Source organism: Anolis sagrei, chromosome 5 (genome assembly GCF_037176765.1).
Source record: "Anolis sagrei isolate rAnoSag1 chromosome 5, rAnoSag1.mat, whole genome shotgun sequence".
Taxonomy (NCBI): Eukaryota; Metazoa; Chordata; class Lepidosauria; order Squamata; family Dactyloidae; genus Anolis; species Anolis sagrei.
In genome coordinates, this window is record NC_090025.1 from 102,537,500 (window position 1) to 102,558,109 (window position 20,610).

Below are 20,610 nucleotides of genomic sequence, written 5' to 3' on the forward strand. Positions count from 1 at the left end.
TGCTCTCCCATGTAAGACTGGCTGGACCATTTCCTCCCATGCAGAGAACTCTATTCCACTAGGAATAGACATCGGTTCAGCCTCTCCACTGTATTACTGCCAAATGCTGGAGCACAATATACTGTAAGTGATTTTTAACTAAAAGCTAATGTGAAAATGGAACCCAAACCAATGTAAACATATTAAGTTTAAAGACTATTTTCAGATGTTGTAGAGGGGGAAATTACTGTTCCTTGTCCTTAAAGTCCTTGAGGACACATTTCTTTCTCTGAGTCATGATATAATTTTAATTAGATTACATTTTATTGGACTTCTTTACAAATTGTAAAAGTACTGGCTTTTATACATGCATGTAAGAAAATATTGTTGAAACCATTGTACTGGGGAAACTCATTAAAACAGATTTTAAAAATAGGAATAGTTTATTTATGTCTTATTAAGACATGTATATCTAAAGTGCATTATGTTACAAAAATATAGAAGTCAGCAGCACCAAGATAAAAGTTCATAGAAATAAATACATTATTCAACAAAATAAATTATGGTAAATGTAACAAGAAGATAGCACAAAAAAATCCCCCCATATTCACAATGTTCAGATGTGCAGTTTTGAAAAGCATCTGTGGCCAAGGTTTTATTTGATACAATATTTACAGATAATAAATACTTCTAACACTTTGCATATGTTCACTATTACAGAATACTGCAATGTGTTTTCCAAATATCTCAGCTGAAGATGTCAACGCCTCCTGTAAAGAAAGACAAGAGGAAAAGGAGAAATTATTTTTTCCACACAAAATAACTGGAGGCAACATTACTAGTCTCAAAAATAGGGTGTGCCTGCTGGAAGAGATGATGAATGTTGGATACATTTATGTATTTTTGTTGTTGTTCGGTCTCTACTGTACATTGCTTTCAATACAATGATATTAGCAAAGCAAAATATTACAGATCAATTCCAAGTAGCTGATCCTTTGCAGCTGAGATATTCCTCCTGCTATACTTATTACCAATGCATCTTATTTTAATCACCATTTAAGGTTATTCCACTGAAACTAGGTGTGGGATAAAAAATCTCAACAAAGGCCATAATGCTGATTTGAAAAGAAACAAATTAACCTGGGAATATACTGCGAGGTCTACCAGCTGGCAAAAGCAGAAGCAAAGCTGCAAAGCTGCAAAATCCATCTTCCAAGTCTACATCAGGCAGCCAAATCCCATGCATGTGTGTTCAGTTTTGTTTCCTGAATATGACTCTGTTCCATTTTTGTCACTTTATTCTACATTTCCTACTGAGGGTGGCCACTGGGATTAGATGTTCTGATTTGAACTGTATTATCCAGTCTATTTCTGAATGATCTTTCAGAATGCCAGGGACTACAAGTAGGATAAAAGTATTAGTTTACCAATGTGCACATGGCCCCCTTGGTTGTTTATGCCAGTATACATGAGCAAATGCCCCACAAGCAGAGCCTTCACACTATGGTGACCCAATTGCCATTGTCATGCTGCCAAGTAAAAGGAAGATTTCTGCACATCAGCTCTCAGATGGTGGTGGTTTGAATCCACCCTAGATCCTGACATAAGGCAGAGAGGTCCATGGGGAAATAAACACAATCAACAGAGTACAACTTTTCTGATTTAAGTTCCATGTACTTGGCTTCTTTTTTGATGAGGAAATCTTCTCTCATCTGAATGCAGCCAGGGTCTCATTTGGTACATGCCAGGGTGATTTCTAAATTAAACAGATTTGTTGGGCAAATGTGCAGTACTAGCAAATGTACTTGGCTATGAAACAACAGCATATAAAAATGCGCTCTCAGTAGTGCTTATGCTAATACTGGTACATTTTTCTGCCTGTAGGACATTTTTAGAAGCTTTAGTAGCCAATTTCACAAACACCACAAAAACGTCCTGATTGGTGCCAAATTTACTATGTATGACTTGGCGGTGGACATTCTCAAGCTATATGGATAGCTAAAGTAAAATACATCAACGTTAACACACACCCACAGAGGATTGCATCCAGAAAGCAAAACAATGCTTGGACATATGACAGCTGCATGGTTAACCCCCCCCCCCCCCGCACCCATAAATCAGCATCACGCATCTCTGGAGGTGACTGGCACAATTAGTGTGAACAAGGGGAGCGCATGTCAAGTTGCCACTTCACAGAAACACTGAGAATACCAAAAACCGTGTGTCCTAATTATGCATGCATTTTATGGAATTCAAACTTGCAGAACAGTTGCACAATAACTTATTCTATTCCTCTACTTGACTTCTGATTCAAGATTTAGATAACTCCCAAACTACTCTATCTCCTGCTTTTGCTGCATTTGGAATTTTGACATAGAGGATAGATTGAGAATTGCAAAAGCTGCAATCCTTGGAACATCATGAGGACCCCTGTGAATGTTATCTACCGAAATATTTAAAAACAAATGGTCATCTTGACTTTACTTTTTTTGTGTACAAAATAAACCATTTTTAAACTAGCCATTTGAAAGTCATGGATTGATGAAAATGTCATCAAAATGATATGGAGAGCACCTGCTGAATCCCTCCTGTGTACAAACACAGCACAGGAAGAAGATAAACATTTATACTGCTAGGAGGAAAATCCCCTCCTAACAAATTGTTTTATGTGTAACCCACAGTAAAAAATAAATAAATAAATAAATAAATAAATAAATAAATAAAGGAGCTACACAGCCCAGCCAGAAGGTAACAAATGCTTCCCCCTTGTAAGTGAAAGCACAGCATTTCCATGGGATGCTCAATTTCACTGCCTGGCTTTGCTGTGAGGCAAGCACTGGGAAGCTATTGGTATAGATGAATTTCTGTGAGAAGGTAAGAGAAAAAAATCTTGAGCTTCAATTGAGCTAATTAATCTAAAGTAGAATGTGGATTATAGAGATCCAGTGGATTTGTATGGTCCCACTCATATCTTCCAGCTGATTCATGTGGTGCCTGTATAAGCACTTAGGAGTAAACCAGGTTTTTATCATCTACATTCTGCTCTGAATTAACTGGGTGTGTAGAAGCATCCTATATTTTCTTTCTGAAAGACTGGGATCTTTAGTAATTGGTTTAGAAAAAAAATGTCATAGGGACTCTGTGCTAAGTTGCTGCTCTTATATTGTTCCACTTATTCGAAAACCTTCCTTGTCATATATGAGAGAAGCACATTTCATCTACACCCAGGATAATGCTCAACATTTTTCAGCAGCAATGTAATTGTTTAACAAGCTGGCAGCAAAACTGGAACTGAACTAACAAGTCTTAAAGACAGGGAAAATATTATAACAGAAGGCTCGCCAATGTTAGAAGATATTATTAAGAGAAACTTTCCATGTTCTCCCCTAAGGTTAACATGGAATTTCTGTTTAAGTGAAGTAAATTATTAAGAAGAAAACAAACCCTATTTGTACATGTGTACACATTTAAACAGGATTTTCAGATTCATAATCTGGAAAGTATTTGATTCCTATGTTTGGAAAATGTTGCTAAATTTGAATAAGTAAAGAAATAATAAACGTAAAATGCATTATTTTAAACTATAATGCAATAATGCATATACACTTGAGATGCATTATCATTCTATAAATACAAAGCTTTCTGTGATTAATTCCTTAAACAAATGAATATATAGTAATGCGTGGACTTCAGGTCTTGAAATGCGATTTACAACTTTGCTGCTGGATAAAACACACTATGTATCAATGATTTAAAAAATGGTTGGCCCTCTCTTGTTCTCCAGAAGAAAGATATCATTTATCATAGTAAGATACTTTAAAGCAAATGGAGTAACTGCTGGTGCAGAAGAATTCCTCAAACGCTTCTCCTTCCCTCTCCCTGTAATCTAGGGGAAATATGAATACATTCTTACTTTGAGGCAAGGTATGATCCTTTCAAGCAACAGTTTGGGGTTGTATTGAGTTTTCCTTGTGTAAGCCCTATGCACCCAAGAATCAGACTGCTCATGCACAGTTCTTTCTTGTTTCAAGGGGCTTACAAGGGAGAACTTCCCATGTGGTATTTCACCACAGGCAGTATACTGCTTTGGGAATCAAGACTTGGACAGAGGGGAAAATGGATTTTGCTTTAAAACTTGCATATTTTTCAACTCCCAGCAGTGCTAGGGTTAGCATAACCAATGATGAGAATGCTGGGGGTCTCCGTCTAACAACACCAGAGAGTTGTAAAATTCCTACCACTGTCTTAAAGACTGAAGGTCTTACCTTTTATTAATATGTGTAGTAGCAAAGATGTCCAAAAGCGGGATTTGTACCATTCCACTTCCAGAATCTCTGGAGTTTAGCCAGGCCGAACGAACTCTTCTCTTTTTCTTCTCTTGTTCCTTACGTTTCCCAGGTTTTCCTTTCTTTTTCTTCCCTGGTGTCTTAAGAGGCTGTTCTTTGTACATCTGAGTTTTATTGGTCTCCTGAGTCAGGTATTTGCCTTCGTCATCACTGCCAAACCGAATGGCATAGTTCTTTGCAATGGTGGCAGGTTTAGGATTTGGTGATACCTCTGGCATTGCCCGAATCTCGGCTGTGTTTACACCTTCAATTAGATTTTGCAGGAAATTTCGTCTTCGCATATCTTGGTAAGACTTTCCTTTGTCATGTAACAGCTGATATTCCGATACAGTCCTTTTGCTGCTTAAAAAAAAGCAAAACCCTATGTTACTAAATCACCAATGGCATGCTGTTATGGAGCCCATTTGTCAAAAACCCATCTGTTTGCCAGTGTAATAAGTAACTATAGAAAAACAACCCAATGTGCCCATCTTTTACCTTTTGGGGCAACTAATAAATATTCTGAAATAACTACTATGTCTTAGCTGTTCTGCACAGAATCAGAAAATCGAAACTGGCATAATTCATCAACTATTTTATGTGTAACCCACTGCTTTTTTTAAAAAAAGTGTCAAGAACTATCTTTGCTAAATAATTACTTAATTATAGCTAAAAATCAGCATTCCTCTATATAATGTGAGTAAACACATGAAATTAGGAGCAAAATTACACTCAGGTTCTTCTGACATCATCTTTATGGCATTTGCATTGATACAATGTTTTTCTCTTGCATTACATTTGTAATATCAAAATCATTGGACCATTTGGACAGATTTCATGACATGGTTTTTTTTTCTGTGTTGGCACCCTTTGAATTTCTAGCAGTGGCAACACTAAAGTGATGTAGTGGTTTCAGCGTTGGATTGGAAGTCTGGGAGACCGGTGTTTGAATACCCACTTACTAATGGAAACCCAATAAGGTAATCTAGTCAGTCGTATTCTTTCAGCCTCAGAGGAAGGAAATGGGAAATCCCCTCCTAACAAATCTTGTCAGGAAAGTCCTATGATAGATTGGCCTTTGGGTCACCATAAGTCAAAAATGACATGAATTCACACAATACTCTTAAAAAGAAGGTGTGTAATGGGCTTCTCCCAATCAGATATGCACTTTCAAATAGTATCAACAGGGGCTAAAATTATACACAGTAGTAGCAAATAACATCAGAACTGGCTTGGCTTAGACAAACACCATAATCATGCATGCCTTTTATCTGGCAGTGTAGACTCGGATAATTCAGTTCAAAGCAGATAATGTGGATTATTTGCCCTGATATTCTGTATGATATGGCAGTGTAGAAGGGCCCTTAGAAAAAGAAAGTGACAGCTAGAAGTTAGACTGGAAAAAAATATTGGTGAATGGCAGGAATTCCACAACACTGGATACAAAGTGTAGTGTAGAGGGCACATCACTCCAGTCTTAAAGATAATTTTGGATAAATTGACCCAGAATGGCTAAATTTTGCCTTCTCTGCTGTCCATTATATAGCCGACCCAATACAAGATATATTTCGCTGAATACATTGGTCTAACTCTTGGTTAGACTTCCTTATAAAGTGATGGAGCAGTAAGAGGAGCATGGTTTATAGAGAACCCAGCTATTATTATGAGAGCACTGCAGAAACATAGGCCCCTTCTACACTGCAACAGAAAACAAATTATCAAATAAAATAATCCATATTATCTACTTTGAACTGGATTATATGAGACTACATTGCTATATAATCTAGTTCAAAGCAGATAATCTGGACTTTATATAACAGTGTACAAGAGGCCATAGACATCTCTTACACAGAGTAGATCTCTTTTACAACTTGAAAATATGTCTTTCCCTTCTTTTCTTTTTAAGAAAAACCACAGGCAAACCTGCTACTACACTGTAATTATAATCTGGTACAGCCAAACAAAACTGAGTCGGAATGCTTTAAAGACTATATTTTGCTTCCATTGGCCATCTTTAATGTAGGGCATGTTGTCTTGGCAGAAAATTTCCAGGCGATGTTCTTGATACCTTGTTTTCAAATATCCCACCTTCTGTTCACCCATTTGCCTCTGCAATATTTGCCTTTTACATTTTCTGTGCTAATTTTCCCTTATCCCCATTTTAAGGTAACATTTGCCACCTATCATGTGAGCTTTCTTTCAGTCTAGTTAAGTAATGGTTTAATCAGACATTTTGCAATCAGTGAATAACCAGGAAGATAGGGAAGCACAGTCCACAGAAACCATATTGTGGTCCAACAGGTGATCCAAGAGCTTTTTGAGGAATAATTAACTATGGGAAAAGGTGTACTTTTCCCTCAGGGTAAGGTGGATATGCTGTGAAATACCAGGCAAAAATGGAAGGTGGAATGTTTTCAAAGAATGTCTCAAGAAGCTATCCTTCCAATCTGCATTAGGGAGAATGTGCCAAGGCACAAGTATGAACTCACCGCTTCTGTCTGAATATATTATAAATGAAGGAACATCTAGTAAGAGTTTGTGATGTTTTGCTTGAAGCCAATGAACTGTGTTGTAAGTCAGTCTTATTAACCTATTACACTGAAGAACATTAATCTATGTCAGTCATGGGAGCAACAAATCTGGTTATTACTTGTCTCATCTATCTCCTTGATGATTACTGTTCCTCTGGTGTTAGAACTATACAGAGACTTACTGATATTTGTGTAGGTCAAGGATCAAGACGTCTTCAATATTAAAATGGAAAGCATGTTATTGTCCACCCCATAAAGAGCCCATGGCTTACCTACTCCGTTCTTATTGTTTGATTACTCTGCATTTTATGATTTACATGTGTGAAACATGACTTCAGGGGGATATATTGTGTTTTAAGTGACACCAGTCTATCAGTGTAATATAATCTGCAGTAGTCCTTAGGGAGGTACACATGCTAGGTGGTCTTCCATTTGAATCTCAAGTCAGCCCTGAGCTCAGTTGCTAGTCTCAGAAACACTGCATTCTCTCTCTTCCTCAGTTTCTCTCCATAATATATGGATAATAATATTTATTCACTGAAATAATGTTCATGAACTGATTTGAATGTCTGAGGGTTCTGTAAACCGGCCAAGTGTTAGTGTTCCTATAATTAATGACTTCTTCATGCATGAAACATGTCAGGATGTTATACTCATCAAGTCAGTAAATCAGCCTTTGAGACCTTGGCATCAATGCAATGTTTTGGAATCCTACTGATATTATCAGTTTAACATTTAAAAAAAAACAAGAAGCAAAACAACACACGTGTGTATGCGCGCCCTCTCTCACACGTACATGCATGCACACACACACACAAAATAGTTTGGTGATTTCTAGGGTCAAACTCAAGAAATCTGTTATTCAAGCCTTAGAGGTTCATATTGTGGACATTCTAGAATATTAACAATAGAAATACTTGTGTTTTTTTTTTTAAACAAAAACATTGATGTACACTATGGAGAAAAAAAACTCCTGAAGTGATTAAAGATGTGTCTATGCTTAAGGAATTATGGTTTTAGCCAAAATACTACATATATGGATTTTTATTATGTCCTCTTTAAAATTGCCCTTCTAAAACTAATCCAAAAGGGTACATTTCTTACAGTAACCACTGTGTCCTGTATCTGTCCATGGTGATTACCACTTATGTTCTCAAAACAACATTGTTTAAATTAACTTAGTTCCTTGAAACCAAACAAGTTTAGCCTACTTTTTTCAACTGTGTCATTCTGGTCATGGTGACATATATAGCCCTACTGGCTTTTCTCAGGATGCTTTCATCATATTTTTCTCACCCTTTAACACTTTAAATTCTTAGCTTAAATCTCATTCAAAATACAACGCTCAAAGGCCTGGTGTGTTGAAATAAAGATGTATCTCTAATCAGGTCACAATGCCTCTCACAAACTCTTTATTTTTTCCCAATCTCTTCCTGCATCCTTATCTTAATATTGACTCCTATCTTTAGGCTCCATCTGCAATTTTTCTCTCAGGGATCTGTGTTTCAGTTTCATTATAGAAGCTGATTGTGGGTCAGGCATTATTCTTTTAGCATATAGCTATGATCATCACTTCACATCAGCTCAGTCAGTGGGATCAGGTAATATGATAAAAAAATTTATTTGTTGTCCACCTCTCCTCATGGTGGGGTATAATAGATAAGAACACAGGTAAAACACAATACCGTTAAAATACATATACTGAAATAAATAAGACAATGATTAAAATGCCAATACTAATAAAATATAAAGTTAAAATTAACTGTTTAAAATTGACTGGGTAGGTTCAATGAAAGAGCTAGGTCTTTAAAGTGTCTTAAAATTTGACAGCTTGTTTTATGACCACTTACAACAGGTCATTTCACAGTCTGGGGTGGCCAATGAAAAGTTCCTTTGGGAGACAGTTTTCAGTTGAGTTCTGGTTAGCTAAAATAAATGGCCCCCAGAAGATGTAAGTATGAGGGGCTGATTATAAGGGAAAAGACAATCCTGTAGGTAATGTGGACTGGTTGCCAGTTAGTTTCCAAGAAACTAACTGGCAACCAGTAGGGTGGTTTTAATATTGATGTATGATCACTCATAAGTGTTCCTACAACCAATATGGATGCCATGTATTGAACTAACTGGAGCTTCTGAACTTGGTAAAGAGGTAGCCCAATGTACAGTAAGAAGGGATATTGATTTTTTTATATCATAAATACAAAACTGAACCCACCTATGGCATTGGCTTTCTGTAGTGGTGGGACTGTATGCTCCTATGAGACAAGGAGCTATGTTGAAAGCAGCAATCGTACTGGCTGGGACTCCAGTGTAGGCAGCCTTTTGCTGAGGATACAGAGTAGATGTGCCAACCAGCTACTGGACAGCAGCAGTAGTGAAAGGATATACTGATAGATAATCTTTTAGAGAAAATGGCAGTAGTACAATAGCTAATGCTTGTTAGTATTGTACAGATGGAGGCACAATAATCCTCCTTTTTGAAAATATTTTACCATTCAAACCTTATGATGAGACAAACAAAAATGAAATAAGATATAGTGCCAAAAAATGAGACTCCCGCCTCAGAGAGCACTCAGCAAACTACTGGGGAAGAGCAGACAACTCTGGTCCCTTCCACTCTGATGAACAGTGGCAAAAGGAAAACCTGAAGCTGCACAGATTGGAATGTAGTAGTAGTAGTAGTAGTAGTAGTAACAACAACATAATAAAACATAATTCTAATCCTCAAGAAAAGAAACATTAGGGATTGCAGTAGCCATAGGTCTGCTGCATTATTCCTCCATGCAAGCTCAACATTTTACAACCTAGACTTCTGGAGTGAGAAATGCAGTAGACATCACATTGCAAACATATGTTGGATAATGGAACTCACCAAATAATTTAGAAGAAAATCAGACTGTGCTTTATAGATTATAGCAGTCTTGATTGTGTAGATTATGAAAAACTATAGATTGTTTACAAAGAAATGGTTGTCCCCCAACATTAGATTGTCCTGATGCATAACCTATACACAGGATAAGAAGCCACTGTCAAGATAGAACATGAAGAAATTGAATAGTTTCCAATCGAGGAGGAGATCGGGAAAGCTGCGTTTTATGAAGGCTTACAGTTGTATAGTAAGAAAACAAAAATAATGACCACAGATGATTAACAGAACTTTAAACCAAGTGATGAATATATTGAAATAGTTTTTTTTAATTCCATACCTTGGCTCGGTCATTAATCATAATGGAGATAATAAAAAATCAGAGTCAGACCATGACTTGAATATTAGCTTTGAAGGAACAAGAACCTCAAATGTAAGGATATGTTACTGAATACTCAGTTTAGAATTGTCCAAGCCATTGTATTTCTAACTTCTAGGTATGGTTGTGAGAGCTGGACAGTAAAGAAAGCAGACAGGAAGAAAACCAACTCACTTGAAATGTAGCACTACAGGAGAATTCTGCAAATACCATGTACTACAAAAAGACCAAAAATTGGCTTTAAAGCCATTAGATCATTTCTGATGTTTAAAGTAACAGGTATTGCAGGCTATATTTCAGAAGAAGAGAGAAGCAAGTATTCCTTTCTTTAAAAAAAACACTATGAAAAACTCATGAGGTTGCCATAAACTGGCAGGCGACTTGAAGTAATATACACATGGATAAGCAATCCAAACTTGTACTGTCTGAAGAAGTCAAGATGACTAAACCAAGTCTGCCGTACTTTGGATATATTATGAGAAAATATGACATACGACTTGAATGACAGTAACACGTAAGTTAGAAGGTTGGGGGGGGGGGGGAGCAAGACTGGATTTCAGATGGATAGATTCAATCAAGGAAGCCATGGTTCTGAGCTTGTGAGACCAGAACAGGGCAGCTAATGACAGGGTGATTTGGAAGTCTCTCTTTCATAGGGTCACTATAAGTTGAAGTTCTCCTGATTACAATTAAGTCAACTTCAGCTTATAGTGACCTTGAAATAGAGATGGCAGTTAACAACAACGAATTCATGGCAATTAAGGAGAATAAGAACAAAACTGAAGTGAGAAAAGTATTTTCTGCTTTCCTGTGAATTAGGTGTTTCTGTCACAGAAGCTAAAGCCACTGTATTCTCACTTAACCCTTGTATTATTGGGGGGGGGGGGATTGACATTGTAAACCAAGATATTCCTTTCACGCTCCTCACAACTACTTCATTGAGCAGTGACCACCTTTATCTTATATAGCTCAAATTTGATAATGGGCTGACTTCCATGTCACTGAGTATGTAAAGAGTGATATTTGGTTATATTTCTAAAAACACAAGGTATTTATTTGTTTTATTATACGTCTGTTTGTCCATTAAAAAACAGCACTCATGGTGGTTGATAGACATCACTAAAACCAAACAATGTCATTAAAGTCAATTCAATAAGTAATATGCATTAAAACATTTTAAAAGATCAGTTTAAATAGATATGTTTCTCTCTCTTCCTAAACTCTTTCTAAAATAAGCAACAGAAAGATCTGAATCCCACTCGAAAAATGCCCTGAGTGCCCATAAAACAGGATTCCCCAGCTGGTGGCATTCTCCCAGGGATTTCAATTCAGGCATTGCCCAAAGACTCTGATGCAAACAACTGAGAACCGACGCTAGATGCACTTTGGTTTAAAAATGCTACTTCCAGCATTATCCTATGTAAATGCGTGGAGAAAGTATAAACCTTTTGTGCGCACCTAATCACTGGATGGGATTCATGCAGCAAAAAGGGAGAAAATGAAGGGATTGTCCTTTCCAGACTGAAAGCTAGCTTGTTAAATGAATACAAGTCTGACCCCAAACCAGATGAAGTTAATGCAGTGCTAACATGTGGTAAGCAGTTTTGAAAGAAGAGTTGAGAGCTTATGGTTTCTTGCTGCCCAAAAGTACCCACACAAATTACTGTATACATTATATGCCACATTCACAGAGCTATCATTCAGTCTTGTGTATGTGGTCCTGGTTGGTATGAATTTGGTATCATAAACATGCTGGTTGGATTAATTTTCTAACCCCCTGAGGAAAAATGGTTAACCAGTCATCATTAGGAAAGTGTCCACTCTTGATGTCTTGATCGCAGTAACTTCAAACAGCCACCCCAGCCCTCCTTCTCTTTTACTGGCTTCCAAAAGAAACCACTCTCAGCAACTACAACTTGCCTTTAGGGAGAAACACACCAAGACATTATCTGCCTTGAGAAGGATAACAGATCAGTGGGGTATACTGTGGTTTTGATGGCATTCTCATGTTTATTAACCAAGTCAAGTGAAGTCCTCTTTTACAATTTACCCTTTGATTCCTTCAATAGAGGGTTTTATGGGGTACACACTGTAGGACACAGCGTATGGGTCCCAGCTCTGTTTCAGGCAGTTTGTTGCATTTAGTCAAATCTACCAAACTAAATTAAGGGTGTTGTCGAAGGCATTCATGGCCAGAATCACTGAGTTGCTGTGAGAAAACTCATAGTAAGTTAAGGGTCTTTGACTCAAAGAAGGTGCTCCATAGAATATGTTAAGTACTTTATTCTTGTTTGTGGATTTTCATACTGAGTCTCCTTGGGGGAGAGGGTGGGTTAAAATAAAGTTTATTTATTTATTATTCAGGAATATCACTTCATACAAACAGTTACTCAGAATATGTTTAACATTGGCCCGCAGAGGTGTGAGAATGAGATTTACCATTAATATTAAATGGGAGAGGAAATAATCTGTTGAAGCAGGAACCCTTGCCTCTGAAGAAAGATACCACTGATAAAGGCAAACTTTTATGGGTCAATTCCAAACCAGAATGTTTTATCCAAGGGAAGGATGCAACATGAACCTAAACATGAATCTGCTGTAGAACTACAGCGAGAAACATGATTTCCAAATAAAGGACTGCTCAAGGCTAGCAGGCAACTAGTGTCAATGGGAAGAGGATGTCCTGTAGCCTTATCTGCTGTACAACCTTCTCTGCTACAGTTGCTTAAGGTGGTTTGTCTTTTGGAGTAAAGTTCAAAGATGTTCTTCCTAAACTAATTTGCAGTGGGTTTTTTCACAATTTCCCTCCTCCCCCATTATCTTTTCACTCCAGTAAATAATCTATGACCTTTAGGTTTATTCCATACACTGTCTCCTCTATAACTGTCTTGGCATCAGAGGTCTGAGTAGCTGGACTAGAGTAAAGATAAAGCAGGAGTGAGGATTTAGTGACCAGAGTTCTTCAGAGCATGGGCACAGAAACACAGCGTAGGATTATTGACCTGGGTGGTTTGTCTGGGTTTTGTTGACATTACAGTAAGATGATTCACATTAATAAATATGGTACCGGTCTGTGTGTGTGCTGGGAGTTCTGTGTCCTTCAGGTTTACTTATCTGGCCCAAGCCCAAGTGAGTGAAAGCAATGTCTGTGACTGAGGTGCCATATATTTTACCCTACACTGCTATCCCTATTGCTGGGGCCTATGCCAACTTGCCTACAAGCCTCTTCTAGCCTCTGAAGCCTACAAAGTTCCTCATGTTTAGCGTTCTAAAGTGTGCTTAATCTGCATGCAGTCAATGCAAGAAAAATGAGTATCCATTCCCACATAGGGCTTTACCTCCCCACCCCACCGTGTCCTTTAAGGACAGTGATTGCTCCTCTTATGTATTGCCAACAATCACTGAGTGAAATTTATTTTTCCTCCCAATTCCTCTGAAAATTATGCTCTGTCTCCAGACCATGTTACTATCCCTTTCCCATGTTGTTCAGATGGGAAAAGGGAGACACTCTGTCGGAGAAAAAGGCTACAAATGCAAAAAAAAAAGGGAAAGTTCAACACAAATGTGGTTATGTTTTAAAAAGCAAGAATTCCCTTCTTAGTCTCTCTCTAAACGGAATCCCAACTATTTTAAGAAAGCCAAAGAAGGAGGCTCTAATCTTTTTGACAGGCTGCAAGTCCTATCACACACTTCCTTGGGAGCAACTCCAGTTAAGCCAGTAGGGTTTGTTTTCGAGTAGACTGGGAAAGGACTGCTCTTTGGAGTGAGTGTGGAGGAGGAGGAGAGATAACAACCCAGGGACCAGTGGAGTCAAGTCCTGCCCTGTCTCAGGCTGGATCCACACTGTCTGATATTCCAGGATCTGATCCCAGATTAACAATAATAATAATGACATTTATTTTCAGACCATATTATCTCCCCCAGAGGACTTGGGGCAGTTAACACATACAATGGCAAATATTCAATGCACAGTATATACCAAAACATTGCAGCAATGAGCATAATATGGAATAATAACAGCATTGTACTAATCAAATGAAATTAAATATCAAAATAAAAACATTCAACTAATCACTAAACAAGTACATTTAAAAGCATGGTCAGCAATAGAACATCGAACATAGTCAGCACTAACTGTTCATTGCAGATTATATGGCAATGGAGACTCATGTAAGATTCAAAGTAGATAATCTGGGATCAGGTCCTGGGATAAAGGGGCCATATGGAAGGGGGCCTCAGGATGGATCTACATTGTCCTATATTCCAGGATCTGATCCCAGATTATCTGATTTGAACTGGATTATGCAAGTCCACACTGCCAGATAATCTGGGATTAGATCCTGGGATATAGAGTAGTGTTGAGCCAGCCTCAGAGATTTGAACTGGATCATGTGAGTCCACACTGCCTGATAATCTGGGCTCAGATCCTGGGAAATAGAGCAGTGTTGATCCAGCCTCGGAGATTTGGATCATGCGAGTCCACACTGCCAGATAATTTGGGATAAGATCCTGGGATATAGAGCAGTGGTGATCCAGCCTCAGAGATTTGAACTGGATCATGCAGGTCCACACTGCCAGATAATCTGGGATCAGATCCTGGAATATAGAGCAGTGTTGATCCAGCCTCAGAGATTTGAACTGGATCCAGAGGTGGCCCTAGGTAATTTTCAACTCTGTTCGTCGGGGAGTTCTGTGTGCCATATTTGGTTCAGCTGCATCATTGGTGGAGTTCAGAATGCTCTTTGATTGTAGGTGAACTATATATCCAAGTAACTACAACTCGCATATGTCAAGGTCTATTTTCCCCCAAGAACGCCTCAAGAGCGCCCCTGGGCAAAATAAACTATACTGCAAATGCTTACTTTGCGTAATGGGTTGAGTTGCCCCTGACTGGATCATGCGAGTCCACACTGCCAGATAATCTGGGATCAGATCCTGGGATATAGAGCAGTGCTGATCCAGCCTGAGATTTGAACTGGATCATGCGAGTCCACACTGCCAGATAATCTGGGATCAGATCCTGGATATAGAGCAGTGCTGAACCAGCCTCAGAGATTTGAACTGGATCATGCGAGTCCACACTGACAGATAATCTGGGATCAGATCCTGGGATATAGAGCAGTGTTGATCCAGCCTCAGAGATTTGAACTGGATCATGGGAGTCCACACTGCCAGATAATCTGGGATCAGAACCTGGGATATAGAACAGCCTCAGAGACATGGAGACAGTGAGGATATCCTTGCGCCCCTTTTTCTCCCCGCAGGAAAAATAAATATACATAATGAAATGAGAGAAGAAGAAACTTACAGTCTGCGCCCGTTCCCTTCCAGCGATTTCCCCGAAGAGGGGACGCAGGAACTGAGAAGAAAGACTACGAAACTCCACTGGTGGAAGAGCCTCGGAAACATCGTGGCTGCGCGGTGGGTCTCTCTCTCTCTCTCTCTGGAATCTGCGAAGGAGAAGCTCCGGTGAGGGGGAGAAGCTTCGCTTTGGGACGCTCCCGAATCAGGGGGAGTTTTCCACAACGTTGCCGGCCAATCCGTTTCCTCGCCTCCAACTTCCCCCTCCCTTTGGGCTCCTATCCAATTCTCTGCCGGGGTCTGGAATAATACCTGGGACGTCCTCCTCCTCCTCCTCGCCGTACTGTGGAGAAACCTGCTCGAGGAGGAGGACGAGGCGTTTTGGCTTGTGATCGGAGGGCCACTCTTTGGGCTCTTTTGGGATCCCCCTCCTTCCCTCCTACTTGAAATCCCCACTATGTAGCGCACCGCACTTGAGACGGCAAGAAGCATCTCTCCAGGCAGGCCCCGCTTGGGAACATATTGACAGCAGGGAAAGCGCGACTGGAGGCTGTCCAACTCCCTTACCCCACTTACTTGGATCCCGGCGAAGCTCAAGACTGAGAGAGGCACCTCGAGGCTCTTGGCCTTCCTCTTGAGGCTCCGAATAAGAGCTCGACGGTTGGAGGCCGTCTCTCCCGCGCCCGCCCTCTCAGCCGCGTTTAAGCCAAAGGCGGCCCCCTCCTTCCTTCCCTTCCTCCCTCCTTCCCTCCCTCAAGCGGGGCGTTGCAAGGCTCTCCAGAGTGGGGGGAGGAGGATAAAATCTCCCCCTGGACATAATGGGTCCCCTCACGGCCTAAGACACAACCTCTCCTCCTCACAAGGCGAGGTTGTGGTCACTGGCGTGAGGGAGAGAGGGATGCCTCGCGAGGAGGGAAGGGTGCCCTCGCGACCCAAGCCCTGCTGCTCAGAGGGGCGCGTGACCTCTGGGTCTCGCGAGAAGCCATGCCTGTGAGGAGGCCGGAGTCCTCAGTGCCCTCGCGACCCACGCCGCAGGCTCGCGCCCTGAGGCCTGCTGCCCAGCGGGGAGCGTGACCTCTGCGTCTCTCGATAATCAATCAATCAATTAATTAAAACATTTATATTCCTCCCTTCTCACCCCAAATGGGGCTCAGGGCGACTAAAATGATCAAGAGTCTGGAGAACAAGCCCTATGAGCAGCGGCTTAAGGAGCCGGGCATGTTTAGACTGAAGAAGAGAAGGCTGAGAGGAGATAGGATAGCCATGTATAATAATAATAATAATAATAATAATTGCTTAGCCGGCATTGCACCACCTGACATCCGCCGGGAAGTAGCAGCCAATAGTGAAAGGACCAAGGCAGAGACATCTCCAGCTCATCCCCAGTTTGGGTATCAGCCAGCACCTCAACGACTTAAATCAAGAAATAGTTTTCTAAGATCTACAGAGACACTGGTTGGAACACCTCAGCAAGCGAGAGTCCAAAAGTGGCAGGCTCAAACCCAGCACCTCAATCCATGGGTGATACCAGATGAGAAACTCCCTTCCCCCCCCCCCCCCCGGGCACACAGGAGACTGGGCGACTTGGAAGGCGCTGAACAGATTGCGCTCTAGCACCACGAGATGCAGAGCCAACCTTCAGAAATGGGGCTACAAAGTTGAATCCTCGATATGCAAGTGTGGAGGAGAGCAAACCACTGACCACCTGCTGCAATGCACCCTGAGCCCTGCCACATGCACAATGGAGGACCTTCTTGAGGCAACACCAGAAGCACTCCAAGTGGCCAGATACTGGTCAAAGGACATTTAATCAACTACCAAACTTGCAAATTTTGTGTTTTTTTCTGTTTGTTTGTTTTGTTCTGTTAGAAATGTAATACAACTGACTGGTTGCCCTGACACGACAAATAAATACCAGGGTGGGACAAAGAACTCTTGTCTGCTGGAGCTAGGTGTGAATGTTTCAACTGACCACCTTGATTAGCATTTGATGGCCTGGCAGTGACTGGGGCAATCTTTTGTTGAGAGGTGATTAGATGTCCCTGGTAGCAGAGCACCTGATGAACCAACCGACACAGCATATTATTTGAGAAGACGGAAATGCTGGACCACTCTCACAAACACCATGTCAGACTACACAGAGAAGCCACTGAAATCCACATGCATGTGGACAATTTCAACAGAAAGGACGAAACTATGAAAATGAACAAAATCTGGCTACCAGTATTCAAAACCTCTAAAATTACAACAGCAAAACAACAGAGGGAAAACAATCAGGGACATCTAATCAAATGCTAATCAAGGTGGTCAGTTGAAACATTCACACCTAGCTCCAGCAGACAAGAGTCCTTTATCCCACCCTGGCCATTCCACAGATATATGATCTATGTTAATTTTATCAATATCTGTATGTATTTTTATCCTTTACCATTTTAGCTTGTAAATCGCCTAGAGAGCATCTTGGATGGAGGGCAATTAATAAGTAATTAAATGATGATGATGATGATATATAAACCCATTTTCCTAGTTCCAACAGACCTCACTACCTCTGAGGATGCTTGCCATAGATGCAGGCAAAACATCAGGAGAGAATGCCTCTACAACATGGCCATATAGCCCGGAAAAACCTACAACAACTCATTTATCAAAATACTAAATACACCATTTAAAACCTTCCTAGCCATCTGCATCAAATCCAATTGGCCCTGTCATCTTTCCCATTGTCGTTTCATTGCCCTGTCCCGAAAGCTTGGTCCCACAGCCAAGTCTTTCCCACCCTTCTAAAGAACAGGAGGGAGGGGGCCGACCAGATCTCACCAGGAAGGGAGTTCCATAGCCGGGGAGCAATCACCGAGAAGGCCCTGTCTCTCGTCCCCACCAATCGCGCCTGTGACAATGGCGGGACAGAAAGCAGGGCCTCCCCGGAGGATCTCTGTGATGGTTCATAGGGGGAGATGTGTTCGGACAGGTTATTTGGGCCAGAGCTGTTTAGAGAAGCGCTGCCTGTGAGGAGGCCCACAGACAGGGACTCCCTCAATCCCCATCCTGGACCACCAAGGTTTTCCCCTGACATTAAGTCCAGTCATGTCCGACTCTGGGCGTGTGGTGCTCATCTCCATTTCTAAGCCGAAGAGCCGGCATTGTCCATAGACCCCCCTCCAAGGTCATCTGGCCGGCATGACTGCATGGAGTGCTGGAGCGGTACCTACTGATCTACTCACATTTGCATGTTTATGAACTGCTAGGTTGGCAGAAGCTGGGGCTGATGGCGGAAGCTCGTGCTGCTCTCCGGATTTGAACCTGTGACCTTTTGGTCCGTAATAATAATACTTTTTTTGGTCGTATCAGGAGCAACTTGAGAAACTACAAGTCGCTTCTGGCGTGAAAGAATTGGTCGTCTGCAAGGACGTTGCCAAGGGGACGCCTGGATGATTTGATGTTTTATCATCCTTGTGGGAGGCTTCTCCCATGTCCTCGCATGAGGAGCTGGAGCTGATAGAGGGAGCTCATCCGGCTCTCCCCGGATTCGAACCTGTGACCTGTCGGTCTTCAGTACTTTATTTATACCCCGCCACCATCTCCCCGGTGGGCACTCGGAGCGGCTTACATGGGGCCAAGCCCGGACAACATATTACAGCAATAAAATCAAAACATAAACAACTAACAAACTACAACATCATCATAATTACATAAGAGAAGGGGGAAAAGGCAATCATAAAATAACATTGTAATAAAGACAATCACAGTAACGATAACAATGGGTGGGCCGCATATACAGGATAAAACAATTAAAAGACTGTAATGAGATAAAATAGGAGCAGGACATTTACGGGAAACTCATAAAAACACAGAGTTGTTAGGCTAAACTTCCCATTTGGAGGGTGCACAATCCAGTAGCAGAAAACGTTGGGGGGTGCAAAATGTCATGGTCACCAAAGGTACAGCGGAAGAGCCAGGTTTTAAGATTCTTTTTTAACGTTTCTAGTGAACAAGCTCAGCAGCTCAGTGCTTTAACCCACTGCGCCACACCGGTCCCAAATCCCCACATTCTACCTCATCACTCTTGGAATAGTTGTTTTGCACCCAGACAAACGCTGGCAGGACCCCTGTGCTGGCAGGACTAAAGACCGACAGGTCGCAGGTTCGAATATGGGGAGAGGAGGATGAGCTCCCTCATTCAGCTCCAGCTCCTCATGCGGGGACATGAGAGAAGCCTCCCACAAGGATGATAAAAACATCAAATCATCCAGGCGTTCCCTGGGCAACGTCCTTGCAGACGGCCAATTCTCTCACACCAGAAGCGACTTGCAGTTTCTCAAGTCGCTCCTGACACGACCAAAACCCAGACAAACAAGACAACCCCGAAGCCTTACTTTTCCTTTGCCTTCCTAGAAGTCAGCCCCGTTTCCTGGGCAGCACCCACTTCTAGGGGTCCTCTCTGCTTCTCTTTCTCTCTCTCTGACAGGCCAGTGGCAGCGAATAATCCGATTCTAGGTTTGACTCCTTTCTGTCATAACGATGAAGCAGTTGCTTCCTTCCCGCCTCCCTGTTGCCTCAGTGAAGGCTCCGAGAGGGAGTCTCTTCCTATATAAGGGAAGCGAGGAAAAGGAGGGGGTGAGAGAGAGTGGTGGGGGGAGATTCCCCTTTTTGGGTTGACTCGCCAAAGACGTCGAGCCCGCGCGCTGGGGTTGTCCTCCCGTCACGTGACGCTCACGCGGGCTCTCCGAGGCGCGCCCAGGGGCGCGAGACTGGTTGGGCGGCGCGAGCCACGTGCCTCAAAGCAGATGAGCCAACCACGCCCTCGTCGCCTCATTGGCCGCCTCACCTGAGTCCCCGCCCCTCGGGGTCTCCAAGTGGTCCACAAAGGGTGCTTGGGACCTCGAAGCTCCTCCTCAGTGTGAGAGAGGCTCCAAAGTCTCCCTCCTCTTTCTTTCCTTCTTTCCTTCCCTCAACGTGCCGAGGCACGAGTTTGCACCGCTTTATCTGATTTTACGCCTGAGTTTGTCAAGCGTTCACTTCCGAGGAAGGCTGTCTTTGTTGATTTCCTAATCTTGGCACTGCGGGGAGGGAGCCACTCTCGAGTTGTGAAACTGCCCTCGAAGGGAAAGGGGGGGAGGGGCTCGGCAGGAAGCCTCGACCTCTTCCCTCAAGGGAAGCTCTACTTACTCCCAAATAACGGTCCACATTGAGCTGGAAAGAGCTCTCCACAGAGATCTGAGTGGGCTTGCC

At 41.7% G+C, this 20,610-nt stretch overlaps 1 protein-coding gene across 4 annotated transcripts; it reads right to left on the bottom strand.

Annotated features, from left to right (window-relative positions):
• Window positions 1–281: 281 nt before the first annotated feature.
• On the bottom strand, window positions 282–19,942 carry PTHLH (parathyroid hormone like hormone). Of its 4 annotated transcripts, none has more exons than XM_060778116.2 (4): window positions 19,755–19,942; window positions 15,389–15,530; window positions 4,245–4,667; window positions 282–749 (listed from the first exon to the last, which is right to left on the bottom strand). In XM_060778116.2, exons 2-4 carry the CDS (start codon window positions 15,487–15,489, stop codon window positions 740–742), a joined length of 534 nt encoding a protein of 177 aa, XP_060634099.1. In that variant the 5' UTR covers window positions 15,490–15,530; window positions 19,755–19,942; the 3' UTR covers window positions 282–739. The 4 variants fall into 4 exon arrangements, with proteins under 4 accessions (XP_060634099.1, XP_060634098.1, XP_067325036.1 ...); XM_060778115.2 differs by lacking the exon at window positions 19,755–19,942 and adding an exon at window positions 15,958–16,074; XM_067468935.1 differs by lacking the exon at window positions 19,755–19,942 and adding an exon at window positions 15,949–16,074.
• Between the last annotated feature and the right edge of the window lie 668 nt (window positions 19,943–20,610).

Bases quoted from the DNA above. Each gene is read 5' to 3' on its own strand.
- PTHLH (XM_060778116.2), bottom strand. From the start codon at position 15,489: ATGTTTCCGAGGCTCTTCCACCAGTGGAGTTTCGTAGTCTTTCTTCTC. The intron at 4,668-15,388 runs GTAAGTTTCTTC...CTTTTTTTTAAG, and splicing joins GAAGGGAACGGGCGCAGACT to CAGCAAAAGGACTGTATCGG.